Here is a 13,663-nt window from a genome sequence, read left to right on the forward strand (position 1 = left end):
GCGGGCGGCGGCTCGGGTAGGCTCCGCGGTGGCCGCGACCCGTCGAGGAAGAGCCGGTGAGATTGAGCGGCGTTGAGCCGAGCCAGTGGGAACCAGGCGACCCCCCACCACCGGCCCCTGACTCGGGGCTTGGCCTCTACGACCAGAGGCGCCTACCCCCATCCCTGCACAAACTTTGGGTGACCTGACGCCTGGGATCTGGAGAGCCAGCTCCAGGGGTACTGGGGGATGCGTTTCTCCGTGGGAGGTCGTTCTTAAAAATCCATCTTTAAAATCCCCAAACCTGCTTTGGGGTTGCCCAGACTGTGTTGACCCGGGTGGAGGGCTGCTTGGGGGTCCGTGCCTCGAACGTCGGTTTCTTGTTCTTCAGAAGAGAGAGGATATATATATGGTCTTCTAAAAACGCTTCCCAGGTCTTAAAATAATCATGAAATTATTGGGAAAGTTTGTTTTGTTTTGTTTTTTTAAGGAAGATTTTACATGCCTACATCTGCACTTGGGTCTCCAGAGTATGGTAATGGTGTGTAACTGTAGGGGAGCCATCTCTTGGGCCATGCGAGATGGCAAGGCCTTCATAATAAGGCATTTACTGTATACAGTGAGCTCTGTAGGTTTCTGCTGATGTGGCCAGAATACTCGAGACCTAGCCACTTACCTTACACGGAGGAAGGAGAGTAAATCCTGTAGAATATGGCTTAGAAAAATTCAGCAGTTTGAGGATTTCAGCGTATTCATTTTAGATATATTTATTGTTCCTCTCCTTGGCTATTTCTTTCTGGTTAAGGTAAGATCAAGCCACAGGTTGACTGAGTGTGCTAGAAATGCAGCATGGAGTTTTATTTGTGATCCTTCATGTCTTTCCGGGCCTCCACATCCAAACTGGAGAGAAACAATCTAATAATTGAGAGCAAAGAAGTAGTGTTTTCCTGTGATCTCTGATTAGACTGGTTGGTTAAAGATGTCTTACTCTGCTGGCTTTATTCACTACATGGAAGCTTTGTTAAACCCCTGTATTAGGAGGGGAGGCTAACTTGGCTTAGGGATTTTTCCTCTCCTCCTCATTTGTGAGCCGATATGTACTCTTCCTCTAAAGACAGGTCTCTAATATGAATGCTTTGCAAACCCTGCTAAGGGGCCTACCAACCTTACCTTTACCTCCTCATAGGGAAGAGTTGAGGAGGGTTATAGTTGGTGAGCCTTCAGATTCAGGGGCTTGTGAAGTCCTTAAATAATGACAGAATTTTCTCTTTGTGCCCTTAGGGGGTTTTGAGGAGAGCCCAGAACAATCTTTAGATTTTCCAAAGGGTCCCTGACCCCACTTAAGTGGGCAAAGCCTTCCATGCCACCTTCATCACAGCATACCTTCCACCCATTTGGGTTGAACCAGGAAGCCTCTAATTGAGACCTCAGACCTCTCAGTGGCTTGAGGCCCAAAAGCAACATAGGGTATGCAGTGTGACCCATTATAGGTTACTTAACCTCTCCTCTCCTGGCATCTGGTGCTAAGTGTGGATAGTAATCTAGGAGTACCTATTAGAGCTTTATGAAGATTAGATAATGTAATCCTTTAAAGTGCTTAACACAGTTCATAGCACATAATAAATTCTAAATAAATGATAAGCATTCCAGGCTAATTAGCTATCACATCACAGAGTTATTGGATCCTACTTTCTCAAACATGTTTTGCTGGTCAGGATCTTAAAGCTTCAGTCCTTAGCTTAAAAGTGTGATGAGGTTTCAGGTAAGCTGTCTACAGGTGAATAAATGAACAAATATAGAAAGCTATAGAAGATGACTAAAGGAACTTCACTACTTATCCCAATTAATTTTTTTTTTCTTTTGTACTGGGGATTGAACTCAGGTCCTTGTGCTTGCAAGGCAGGCCACCGAACCACTGAGCTAAATCCCCAGCCCGATCCCAATTAATTTTGATAATGTAACAATTTACTCTTGATTCATTTGGCAGGTATTTGTTGAACACATACTATGTGTTAGACTGGACACCAGGGATATCCTTTTTCAAATGAAAAAATTTTAACTACTATAAAGAATGTGTGTATATAAAGTATAGTAATTGAGCAGATTCAATGAAGAAAGATGAGATGACAAAGTTTACAAGAGTAATTACCTTCAGTTGTACTAAGATTTGATTGTCTGGTTAGGTAGATCCAGAACTGACCAATCAAAGAAGAATGTGGCTTCACCTCCCTGATGGTCCAAGAATTCTCTTAGCACAATGTGGCATGGTGGTAACCAGTGAGATGACAGTCCTTGAAGTCCCAAAAGGAAACTGGTTTTTATGCTGATTCTGGTCCCCGCCTTCTTAACACAAATGTCCAACCTGGCTGAATTCTGCGCTGCTTCCGGCTTGCATGACCTCCTATCTTCCTCATTGTCCGCTTCTGGAGCCACAGGGAGGAAGCAGCCTGCCTACTGCAGGGGACCATCTGCCCCGGAGACATGGGCTCCCGCAGGAGGCTGGCTGCTGTTCCTCCTTATCTCTCTCTTCAAGTGGCAGAAGCCAGCACTATGTGCCCAGGAACCTGTTCTGCTCTACAGTAGGGGCAACTACATAGACTTCCAAGGCAAATACAGGCCATGTGGATGCTTTGGAAAGCTGATGGATAAGTCATCAACTTAACTTGTAGCAAAGAGTCAGGGAGGCTTAATCTTGTGTCCTCACCCTTGGGCCGACTGAGTGAAGGACAGTGGGGCACTATGCCTGCCTAAGACACTAGTCACTGCTGCAGGGGTTGGATAGTTAAGTCCACCTTCAAGTTGAGCCAGTTAAGAGCCAAGGGCTTCAATAGTGAACCCGAACTTGCTGAGAGTTGTGTAATAGTAGCAACTCCTGCCCTTCACAAAAGTTCTGCTTGGAAGTTTTTTGTTGTTGGGTTTTTGTTTGGTTGGTTTGTGTGGCGGGGCGGGGGTTTGTTTTTCTGTTTGTTTTGGGGTTTTTATTGTTGTTGTTTTTTTTTCCAGTACCAGGGATCAAACTCAGGACCCTTTGCTTGTGAGATAGCCGCAGTGCCACTGAGCTAAATTCCCAGCCCTGTTTGGTTTTTCTTGAGATGGGGTTGCTTTGTGGTTCAGGCTGACCTCAAACTCAGGGCGATGTTTCTGCCTCACCTTCCTGAGTGCTGGGGGAACAGATGTGTGTCTCTAAGTCTTATTTCACAATCAATGTTCAGTCAAGTTAATGAGATGCACATGTATCAGGTATTAGTATCTTTGCTTTATGGCCAAAGAGACCTAAGAACATATAGGCACGTGGTGACTAGGCCAGGGCTATACAGGCAGCAGTGTGTGCCAGCAGCTGAGCATTGTAATTCACATCCAGTCCCCTTACCTTTACCCATGAATATGAAGTGTGTTGTAAAAGGGAGATAGATAGTTCTGTGGGAAGTACAGGGTGACAGAGCTGTCTTTTATTTATTGTTCATAATAGCTTTATAGCTGGTGTCTAAATCTGAGCCAGTCTCAAAAAGTGATACCCGTGCATGGAGCATGTCTTACTGCCACAGACTGGAGGATTTCATATGGATGCTTACCTTTGGGATTTGTTTTCCTGGCCAGAGACTGTGGCCTTCAATCCTGTCTTTTCTTTTCTCTCCTTGGACATAGGTCCCGCAGGTGGACATGGAGAATCAGCGCTCCTCGCCTCTGTCATTCTCCAGCACTCCCCAAGAAGAAGCCCCACGCCCTGCCATGGCTGGACTCTCCCGAGACACTCTTTTCTCATCCCGCATCCTTCCCCCCAAAGAAATTCCTACTTTGTCTCCCACTGGTGCCCGGCAAGGGCCCCTGCCCCAGACCAGTGCACCCAAGCAAGAGACCTCTGGCCAGATGCCGCATGCTTCCCCAAAGGGCCCGTCACTCGGCTGTCCTGCTGCTTCTGAGCAAGAGACCCTACTCCAGGGCCCCCCCGCTACCCAGGAAGAGCCCCAGTACCCTGCTGACCAGGACCTCTCCCTCCTCTCCCACTCCACCCACCAGCAGGAAGCCCCACTGCACTCCCCGGAAGTTCCTGAGAAGGACCCCCTGAGCCTCTCTCCCACAGTTCCTGAGGCTGACATGGACCCTCTGCTGCAGAGCCCCACTTCCCAGAAGGACACCCCCTTCCCAAAGGAGCAGCCGCTGCCCACGGCAGAGATCACCCGCTTGGCCGTGTGGGCTGCTGTACAAGCGGTGGAGAGGAAACTGGAGGCCCAGGCCATGAGGCTGTTGACACTGGAGGGCAGGACAGGGACGAATGAAAAAAAAATTGCTGACTGCGAGAAGACAGCGGTGGAGTTTGCAAACCACCTGGAGAGCAAGTGGGTCGTGCTGGGGACCCTGCTGCAGGAGTACGGGCTGCTGCAGCGGCGGCTGGAAAACATGGAGAACCTGCTGAAAAACCGAAATTTCTGGATCCTGCGGCTGCCCCCAGGCAGCAATGGAGAAGTCCCCAAAGTACGCCCATCCCAGTGGGGGCTTCCCAAGGAACCCATCTGAATTGAAACATGGTTTAAGAATTTAATTGAAAAAAAGGAAAATGATGGTTGGGAAAGAAAAAAGTTAGCCAGGCATGGTGGCCCAGGTCTGTAATCCCAGCACTCTGGGATACTGAGGAAGGAGGATAGCAAGGTCCAGCCCAGCCTGGGCAATTTAGTGACTTAGTGAAACCCTGTCTCAAAACAAAAAGTGAAAACGTAAGCTCAGTGCAAATACCTTGGGTTCAGTCCCCAGGACTTATACACAGACTAGGACAGAAATGTCCCAGGGCTCAAAACTGTCCCTGCAGGAGAGTGTTTGGGAGAGCTGTTCCTGGTCTAGATCAGAAGGCAAAGTGAAGGCCCGTGAAAGCACTGCAGAGGCTTTGACTCAGTCAGTCCTTTGTGACCTCAGGTTCTGTGTCCCCAGGTTCAAGCAGCTGTGTGTCAGGTGTATTCCACAGAAGAAGGTTATGTCCGTACTGAAAGTGTACACACGTTATTCCCTAAACAAACCAGTACAACTGTTGATGTAGTGTGTATGGTGTATTAGGGGTCACACTTTGGCCAGAGGTGATCTAAAGCATATGGAAGAATTGCACAGGCTGTAGGCATAAGTGCTATTGCATCCTTTCATTAGGTATTCCCAGGTGTTGTGGGGCCCATACCCTGCAGTTGCCAAAGATGACTACAGATGTGATTAATTAGTGGTTCACTGTCGAAATCAGAAAGAATGTAGGTCAAATGTTATGGGATGTGTCCCACTCAACCTTTTTATCAGTTCACTTATAAATGATGTTAATGCCAGTACAACTGATTTCAAAAGGTATCCTTAGTAAACTAGAGAACAGTTAAGGTTTAGTCCTGTTTTCCAGAGGATTCTGAAGGAGTGTGAGTGTGGTCAGGTTTTCTTTCTATTCTTATATGCTGCTACTGCATTTCAGTCTTACATTAGGAGAAGCAGCCTGTGTCTCGAAGCCATCCCTTCTCTAATCTTCTCATGCACTTGAACCCCAGGTACCCTACTAAATGTAGCCTGATTCAGTAGGTTCAGGGGCCCAAGAGTCTGGGTTTCTAGTACATTCCCTACTAAGGCTGTTGCTGTCTGCCAGTCCACAGACTATGCTATGGAGCAGTGACAGTTATCCAGTGAGAGCCAGGCATGGCACATACTCTAGGAGGCTGAGGCAGGAGTACTGCAAGTTCAAACCCCGCCTGGGTAACTTAGTGACTTAGCAAAACCTGGTCTCCAAAACGTTGGGGGGTGTTATCTCAGTGTGAAGGTCCCAGGTGGGTTCTATCCACAGTACCTGAAAACAGACAAAACAGTTATCCTGGGAGAGAGGCAAGGACAGGCAAAATGGGCCTCTCGCTCTTGTGGCCTGGGCTAGGGCCAGGCTAGGGAGATTGGGCCTTAGGAGTCGACAGCCTGTGACTGTGGTCCTTTTGGGCCAAGTTGACTGTATTGTGTGGTTTCAGGTCCCTGTCACGTTCGATGACGTCGCCGTCCATTTCTCAGAGCAGGAGTGGGGGAACCTATCCGAGTGGCAGAAGGAACTCTACAAGAATGTGATGAGGGGCAACTACGAGTCTCTGGTTTCCATGGGTAAGAATATGGCTTCCCTCACCAGAGCCACCTTCACACCACTGTGGGATCCTTTCAGAAACTTGGGGAGTCTGAGCCCCAGGGACAACTATAGTAGAGACCAGTCAATCAGAACAGACACAAGTTTTAACCAGAACAAAGGTCCTTGGGTCAATGATATTTCCCAGTGGACTCTTTCTTAAATATCAGCTTGTCTAGGCCAGGTGTAGAAGGACATACCTATAATCCCACACTCTGGAGGCTGAGGCAGGAGTTCAAGACCATCCTGGGCTACATACATAGTGAGTTCAAGATCAGCCTGAACTACACAGAGAAGACCCTGTTTCAAAAAATAAATAAATAAAAATCAGCTTATGCAGTATCTGTGGCTAAGAAAGGAAAAGAGAATGGAGGAAAAGCAATGTAGTGAGTGCCCACCATGAACCCATAGCACACCAAGTATCACATAAGAGTCACATCGTTCAGCCTCACAGCTCTGTCATGAGGGCTCCCATTTGCTTACTCAGTGACTGAACACTGTCACTCACTAAGGCCTTTGCCCACCCCAGGACCCCATCAGGATGCCACAGTCTTACTGAGATCTGTCTGACCCCACTGTCATCAGATTCTGGCTGTTATATTAACATTTAGGGACAAAAGCCTGGAACAGTATACTTTATTAAGGTTGTTTGTTTGTTTTTTCTGAGATGGAGAATTCTTAATGGTATATACAGAAAAAAGTTAAACATTAAACTGCTGTCGGGTAGAAACTTTGGTTTTTGCCAGAGTTGTTCCTTTTACACATGCCTTTCCAAAGGATGTCTTTCTGTAGGATAACTTCTCCCCTCCCTTTTTAAATCTGCTTTTTCTAATACATATATAATTATGAAAATTCAACATGACTAGTGTAGAACACCCCCAGAGGAAACAACCAGGAACCCTTTAGCTTCTGTGGGTGTGCAAATGTAGGCACCACATGTGTCCTGCTGCACAGGGTGGGGTTGGCACAGATGGCCATAGACTGCTCTCCACGCCAAGGCCTGTGGAAGGATAGCGTAATATCCAGGACAGGCCTTTGACCTTTCTTCAAATGATGCACAGTGATTGATTCTATTTTTCTCACTGTTGCAGCTGTTGTGGTAAACAGCTGTGTGTGTGCACCTAACACAAGTGTCTCAGTAGCACACATGTGGAAAATTGTGGAGTAAAGAGGGTTTACATTTGCAGTTTTGTGGCTCCTACTGTGGAGCCCCTGGAAGGCTGAGCTCGTATTTTGCAGTAGTGCCATTTCTCCACACCCTGGCTGAAGTCATGTTCTAATTAAAGTATTCGTCTTTCTTGATGAGTGAAAAATTAAGCCTTGGTGTTTTAATATATATTTCCTTTGAAGATTAGTGAATTTGCATATATTTTATATGTTTATTGGCTGTTAGTATTTTTCTGTGAATTACCTATTTAAATCTTTGCATTTTTAATTTTTTAATAATTATAGAGGTTCTTTATGTATAATACATTATAACCCTTTGCTATATGTAACACATATGTGGGTACATGTGTATAATAGTTCTGACAAGTTTCTTCATCTTTTAACTTTATTTCCAAAGAACATTAAACTTTTTGGTTTCTTAATGGAGCTCAGGGCCTCATGTGTGCCAAGTGCACACTACCTGTTCACTACCAGCTCCTGTACTTTTTCATGTAACAAAACTTACCAGTATTTTTGTAGCCTTTGGGTTTTATCAGGGTTAGTTTATAACTGTATAAAAAGTCAAGTGTCATGTGCCTTTGCCATGAAAACCCTATGCAGGCATTAGCACCTGAGAGCAGCATGAGACACATGCAAACATGTGCCCCATGGGCCCTGAAGAAAAGGGTTGGACACTTGGCCATTTCCTTTCCAACACTGCCAGTCCCCAGCTGTTCCTAGGTCACACTCCCTCAATGACATCTTAGAGCATGCAGGGCCATCTCATCCCTTAGTGTGTTTTCTTTCCTTCCTTTGCCCAGACTATGCAATTTCCAAACCAGACCTCATGTCTCAGATGGAGCGCGGGGAGAGGCCAGCCATGCAAGAGCAGGAGGACTCTGAGGAAGGCGAGACACCCACTGACCCCAGTACTGGTGAGTGCTGAACAGGAGGCTCACAGCCTGCACTTTAAGTCCTTCTACACTCAGGAGAGCCCAGCATTGATGTCCCAGGCCAGGGTGGACCTGAGGGGCATGGTGGCCAGCTGTGCAGGAAGGAGGACTGCACAGGACCCTGGGGTCACTTTTGGTTCATGTTATCAGTAAATAGGAATGTTGTAGGGTTCATATCTTAATATTTTGAGATGACCTACCATTGTCACCTTGCTCTGTGTAGGAAGTAAAATAAGAAACACCAAGAAAAGCATTCACGTGCAGGGCGCAAGCATTTAAGAGTTTCCCAGGGAAAGACCACATCCTGAGTCTTCTGCTGCTCAGAGGAAGGACCAGAGCAGGTGTAGACCTTACTGGAAAGTTCTGCGGTGCAGGACTCCAGCAGGATAGTGTTGGCAGCTCCTCTGCTTCCTAGCAGCCATCAGTCTTGGAGTCTTAGTTTCCTCATCTGTAGAATAGGACTAGGATCTACTGCTTGGCCTGGCATGGGACTTGCATGTCACAGGGGCCCAGGGAATACAGCTGTGGTCAGTACCATCCCTTTACATTAGCCACATGTTCACCACTGCCACTTCCAGGGTCCAGTTAGGTTTTGGAGGCTCTGCTCTAGAATTGCCTTTGCACTTGTGCCACATGCCTCAAAGGTATTCAGGAAGAGCATAGCCTTGTCCTGTGTGGGCACACGTGAGGGTGGGAACAGCTTGAAGTCACTGGAGGTCACATCTGTCACAAAAGGCAGACAAGGTAGCTGGAGAGCTCAGTTTGGGGCTAACAGCCAGACCTTGTTAGGAACTGAGGTTGTTGATTTGGAGATTTGTAGCAGGCTTCAAAGACGTGCTGCAGTCACTCAAAGTAAAGTTACCCCATGCACTGAGAGGGAAGGGACAGATACCGTGAAACCCACTGTTACCACCTTAGGGATTCACCTGGAGATTTAAATGCAAGAGAGGCTCACCCTGCATCCATTCTGGGAGACAAAAGAAATATATTTTAAAGCATAAGAAGATGAGGTGCTGCCGGGCATGATGGTGCACACCTGTAATCCCAGCACTTAGAAGGCTGAGGCGGAAGGATCGCTGTGAGTTTGAGACCAGCCTGGGCTACATAGTGAGCTCCAGGTCAGTCTCAACTACACAGTGAGACCCTGTCTCACAAAAACCAAACAAAAAAAAAAGAAGATGAGGGGCTGGAGCCACAGTGAGGTCCATGGCAGGGTGATCTTTTGTTGGAGAAATATGATCTGTGCCTTAAAGATTTAGATGACCACATTTGAAAAAAGGGTAGAGTGGGAAGAGGTAGAAAAAATAGGAAAGAAGAGGCAGAAATAGGAGAGAAATGGGCAGAAAATGAGAATTCAGGAGAGGTGACTCATGGTAAAACCCTGAAACATTGCTGACATCTCAGCTGGTTTGGAGGCCCAGGTGCAACTCAGAATATTCTTAGAAAGCTTGGAAGCTGGTTGTGGTGGTGCATTCCTGTAATCCCAGCCCTCTAGAAGGCTGAGGCAGGAGGATTGCGTATTTGAGACCAGTTTAGACAATTTAAGAGACTTAGTGTGGCCTCATCTCAAATTTCAAAAAAGGGCTGGAGATGTAGCTCAGTGCAAAGGTCCTGGTTTCAAGCATCAGTACTCACCAACCTCCCAACAAAAGGGTTGGGATGAGGGAGCATCGATCTTTCTCTGTATAAGTTTCATATCTCATCGCAGATGGGCCTCTCAAGGAATGGAGTCAGAATCAAAACGCAAATAACTCCAGCCCACTGCCCCAGGGAGGCTTTGTTCTAGCACTGCCTGTCCTCAGCCTGAGCTGCTGCTGGGAGGTGGCAGCCTCACAGAGGTGTCCTTCTGTGGCTGACCTATGCCACTTTTTTCAGGAACCAGGGGGCATGGACACTACCACTGTACACAGCAGGCATTGACTCACACATCCTGTGCTCAGCCAGAGCTCTGCGATCACTGGGTGTGAAGGTACAGAGGTGAGAGCCCTGTCCAGGCTTTCTCCTCCTGTGACTTCTAGCTTGGTGGGAGGGCAGCAGAGCCAGCCTGGGTTGAACCCAGAGCTGGAACACCGTGGGGAAAACTCTAGAAAAACAGAACTGTCAGTGGTCCATAAGACCAGGATAGTGCTGTGAACTGGCTGTGTAAATATACTCAGAAAACTCTCATCAAACAGCATGGATTCCTTTCTAGCTTCAACGTTATTTTTAAATATTTAAAATAGCCTGGGCCAGGGATTTAGCTCAGTGGTTCCGCCACCTGCCTTATAAGCACAAGGTCTTGAATTCAATCCCCAGTACCACAAAAAAAAATTTAAGAAAAATAAAAAAATAGCCATACACTTGACCTAATAACTTCCTTTGAGAGAGTCAATAGCATGGAAGAGAATACAAAATACAGACTAAGACACACTAGCCTACTTCTCATTGCTACAGGGCCAGGAGTGGAGCTCAGTGGTAGAACACTTGCCTAGTGTGTGCCAGGCTCTGGGTTCCATCCCCAGGACCACAGAAGCAAACACGAAACATCACATTACAATAAGCCACCTGCAGCCACTGATGTCACATTGAAGAGATTTGATACCGTCATGTTTCACTTACAGTTTTTAGCTCATCAGATGGTATTTGAACCAGGTAGTACTTCGTAGAGAACTGTGTCTCAGACTTCCACCATAGCAGAGAGACCTGTGTCAACAACCAAGCCCCCCACTATGTAAAAACACAGTCATGTCCTGCGAGAAGCATCCTGAGTTGCTAGACATAAGGCACAGAGTACCCTGCTGAGCCTGCCAACTGGGAAAGGAATCCTCAGTGGAAACCTAATGGACAGTTAGATTCGCTTGCTCCGAGGAGGACTAATTGGAGGGAGGCAATACAGGAAACTTGGAGTCTTTTGGCACACTTTGTGTTCTGAGTGTGGGACTCTGACATAGCCGGGTGAAGGCAGGGGCTCTGCAGCAGCCCAGAAGGACCTAGGGACTGGTAGGTGTGACCAGGCAGGAAAGAGAGGTGCCACAGGTGACTTGGGGCCCTGGTTTAAGTAACAAGAGAAGGTGTTCATGAGGCTCAGACTTGGAGAAACAATGAGAATTCAGTTTTGAAAGCATTTGGTTTGCTGGGCATGGTCGTTCAGGCCTATAATCCCAGTACTCAGTAGGCTGAGGCAGGAGGATCACTGTGAGTTCGAGACCAGCCTGGGTTACCTAGTGAGTTCCAGGTCAGTCTCAACTACAGAGTGAGACCCCATCTCAAAAAAAAAAAAAACAAAATAAAATTTAAAAATCATTTGGTTTGACATTCCTATAAATGCCAAGGAGCCTGTTGAGAAAGGCACTGACTAGAGTTTGGAGTTCAGAAACAGGTCTGAAGCTCGATGTGGTGGCTCACACCTATAATCCCAACCCTGGGAGGCTGAGACAGGAGGATCAAAAGTTCAAGCCAGACTGGGTATAAAATTTTTTTAAAGGGATGTAGCTCCATGCATAGGCCCTGGGGTTAATCCCCAGTACGGGCGGGGAGAGGGGGCTAAAACAAAAACAGCTCTGAATTAGAGATACTTGACAATGGGATATTTGGGTATTGGTGGTGTAGACAGATTGGCTTGGTTTATAGGAGGAGAAGAGACCAGACATGGGCTCTCCATGCAGAGCTGTGACTTGGAGAGAATTGGGGACCTGGAACATACAGTGTGTAGAACCCAGCTGCCCATGCTCTTTAAAAAGCTTCTGGGGTGACTCACATACAACCAGGGCCGAAATCACTGTTAGAGGGTTGAGAAAGGAAATAGGAACCAGAGGAATCAAAGCAAACAAAGGTTGGGATAGGGCCTCACAGTGTCTGAAAGCCCATGACACATTCTGCGAGGCATGGAGTGATGCAAAGCCTGGGAAGTGTCTGCTGGCTCTGCATACTAGGAATCACTGGACCCCAGCAGGAGAGGGTCCTGGCCAATGGGTAAGGATGGTTGGGGGGTAGAGGGGACACAGCCCGTGTGGTGGTCTCTCCTTCCCAGCCACAAAAAGGGAGCAGGAGTGCTGCAGAGGCTCCTCATATCTCCGACCTGTTTGAGACTCAGAGGGGGTGGTCCAGTTGACAGGGGAGCCGGGGTATAGAAGTAGGAGGTGGAACTGTAACATGAAGCAAAGATATGCACAAAAGATAGGTAGACAAGAACTGGACAGAAACGTACCAAATCATATTTCTGTGTTATTTGTAAAGCTTTTCTGATAAGAGTAGACATTACTTCTTATTCTGTTAGAATGTTTGTTTGTTTGTTTGTTTTGGTACTGGGCATTGAACTCAGGGCCTTTGCAATGAGCTCTACATCCCTGGCCCTTTTTATTTTTTATTGTGAGATAGGGTCTTAGGTGCTCAGGTACAACTTGAATTTAAGATCCTCCTGCCTCCGCCTGCTGAGAATACAAACATGCACTACCATACCAGGCAGTAAAAATATTTAAAGCAGCTGAGTGTGGTGGCACATGCATGTAATCCCAGGACTCTGGAGGCTGAGGCAGGAGGATTGTAAGTTAAAGTCCACCTGAGCAATTTAGCAAGAAAATGTCTCAAAATAAAAGAGTTGGGGATGTAGGTCAGTGTGAAGGCACTGGGCTCAATCCCCAGTACAAAAAGAAAGGGACAGTTAAACAACCTCCTCTCCAGCACCCCGAAACTAGCATCTGCCCCACCCCACCCTGGCACACCACTGAGGCTTGACCTCTGGAGACTGGGAGAAAGAGTGTCTGGGCCGGGCACTATACTGAGACATGAGCTTGCCTTCACCTCGAATGTGGGGGTCTCCAGCCTCCCTCTAACCTGGCTCCCAGGGATGCTACTATCTGGGGCTAAACTGTAACAGACTCTTATTTGGACATTTTTGGGACCAGCCCAAGGAGTTTCAAGAAATAAAGTGACCTGGCCAACACCCACACCTGTAATCCCAGCATTGGGGAGGCTGAGGCAGGAGGATCACCACAAGTTTGAGGTCAGCTTAGACTGCATAGTGAAACCACTTCAAAAAAATAATAAATAAATAAAATGACCTGGCTGGAGGATCCTACAAGGAGACCCATAGTTACAAGCCCTACCCAAATGCACTGAGCTTTGAATTCTTCTTCAGTGGACTCCCATGTTTAATTTTATATGATAACCAACAGATAGTTAAGGCTCTAATGTAAAGAAAAACGGGTAAAGATAAGCTGGGTGTGGGGTACAAGCCTTGTAATCCCAGCACTCTGGAGGCTGAGGCCAGAGGGTAGCAAGTTCTAGTCCAGCCTGTATAGAAAGAAAAAGAGAGTGAGGGAGGAAGGCAGGAAAAACTGATAAAACCAGAAAACCAGTATATTAAGAGGAAAAGAGACTGTGCAAGCCAGGCATGGTGGTGCATGCCTGTAATCCCAGCAGGGAGGCTGAGGCAGAAGGATTGCCGTAAGTTTGAGGCCAGAGTGGACTACATAGCAAGACCCTATCT

At 47.1% G+C, this 13,663-nt stretch overlaps 1 protein-coding gene across 1 annotated transcript in view; it reads left to right on the top strand.

Annotated features, from left to right (window-relative positions):
* Nucleotides 1–2,284: 2,284 nt before the first annotated feature.
* The window catches only part of Znf777 (zinc finger protein 777), a gene marked incomplete at its 3' end in the record, with an annotated part of 23,873 nt that continues 12,494 nt past the window's right edge, over nucleotides 2,285–13,663 (top strand). The window contains exons 1-4 of the mRNA XM_033763968.1: nucleotides 2,285–2,311; nucleotides 3,625–4,452; nucleotides 5,952–6,078; nucleotides 8,065–8,178. Of these exons, the coding sequence (XP_033619859.1) occupies nucleotides 2,300–2,311; nucleotides 3,625–4,452; nucleotides 5,952–6,078; nucleotides 8,065–8,178 (1,081 nt within the window). The remainder of the gene's footprint in view (nucleotides 2,312–3,624; nucleotides 4,453–5,951; nucleotides 6,079–8,064; nucleotides 8,179–13,663) is intronic.

This window comes from Fukomys damarensis, unplaced genomic scaffold (assembly GCF_012274545.1).
Source record: "Fukomys damarensis isolate Sample0158 unplaced genomic scaffold, DMR_v1.0_HiC HiC_scaffold_16, whole genome shotgun sequence".
Taxonomy (NCBI): domain Eukaryota; kingdom Metazoa; phylum Chordata; class Mammalia; order Rodentia; family Bathyergidae; genus Fukomys; species Fukomys damarensis.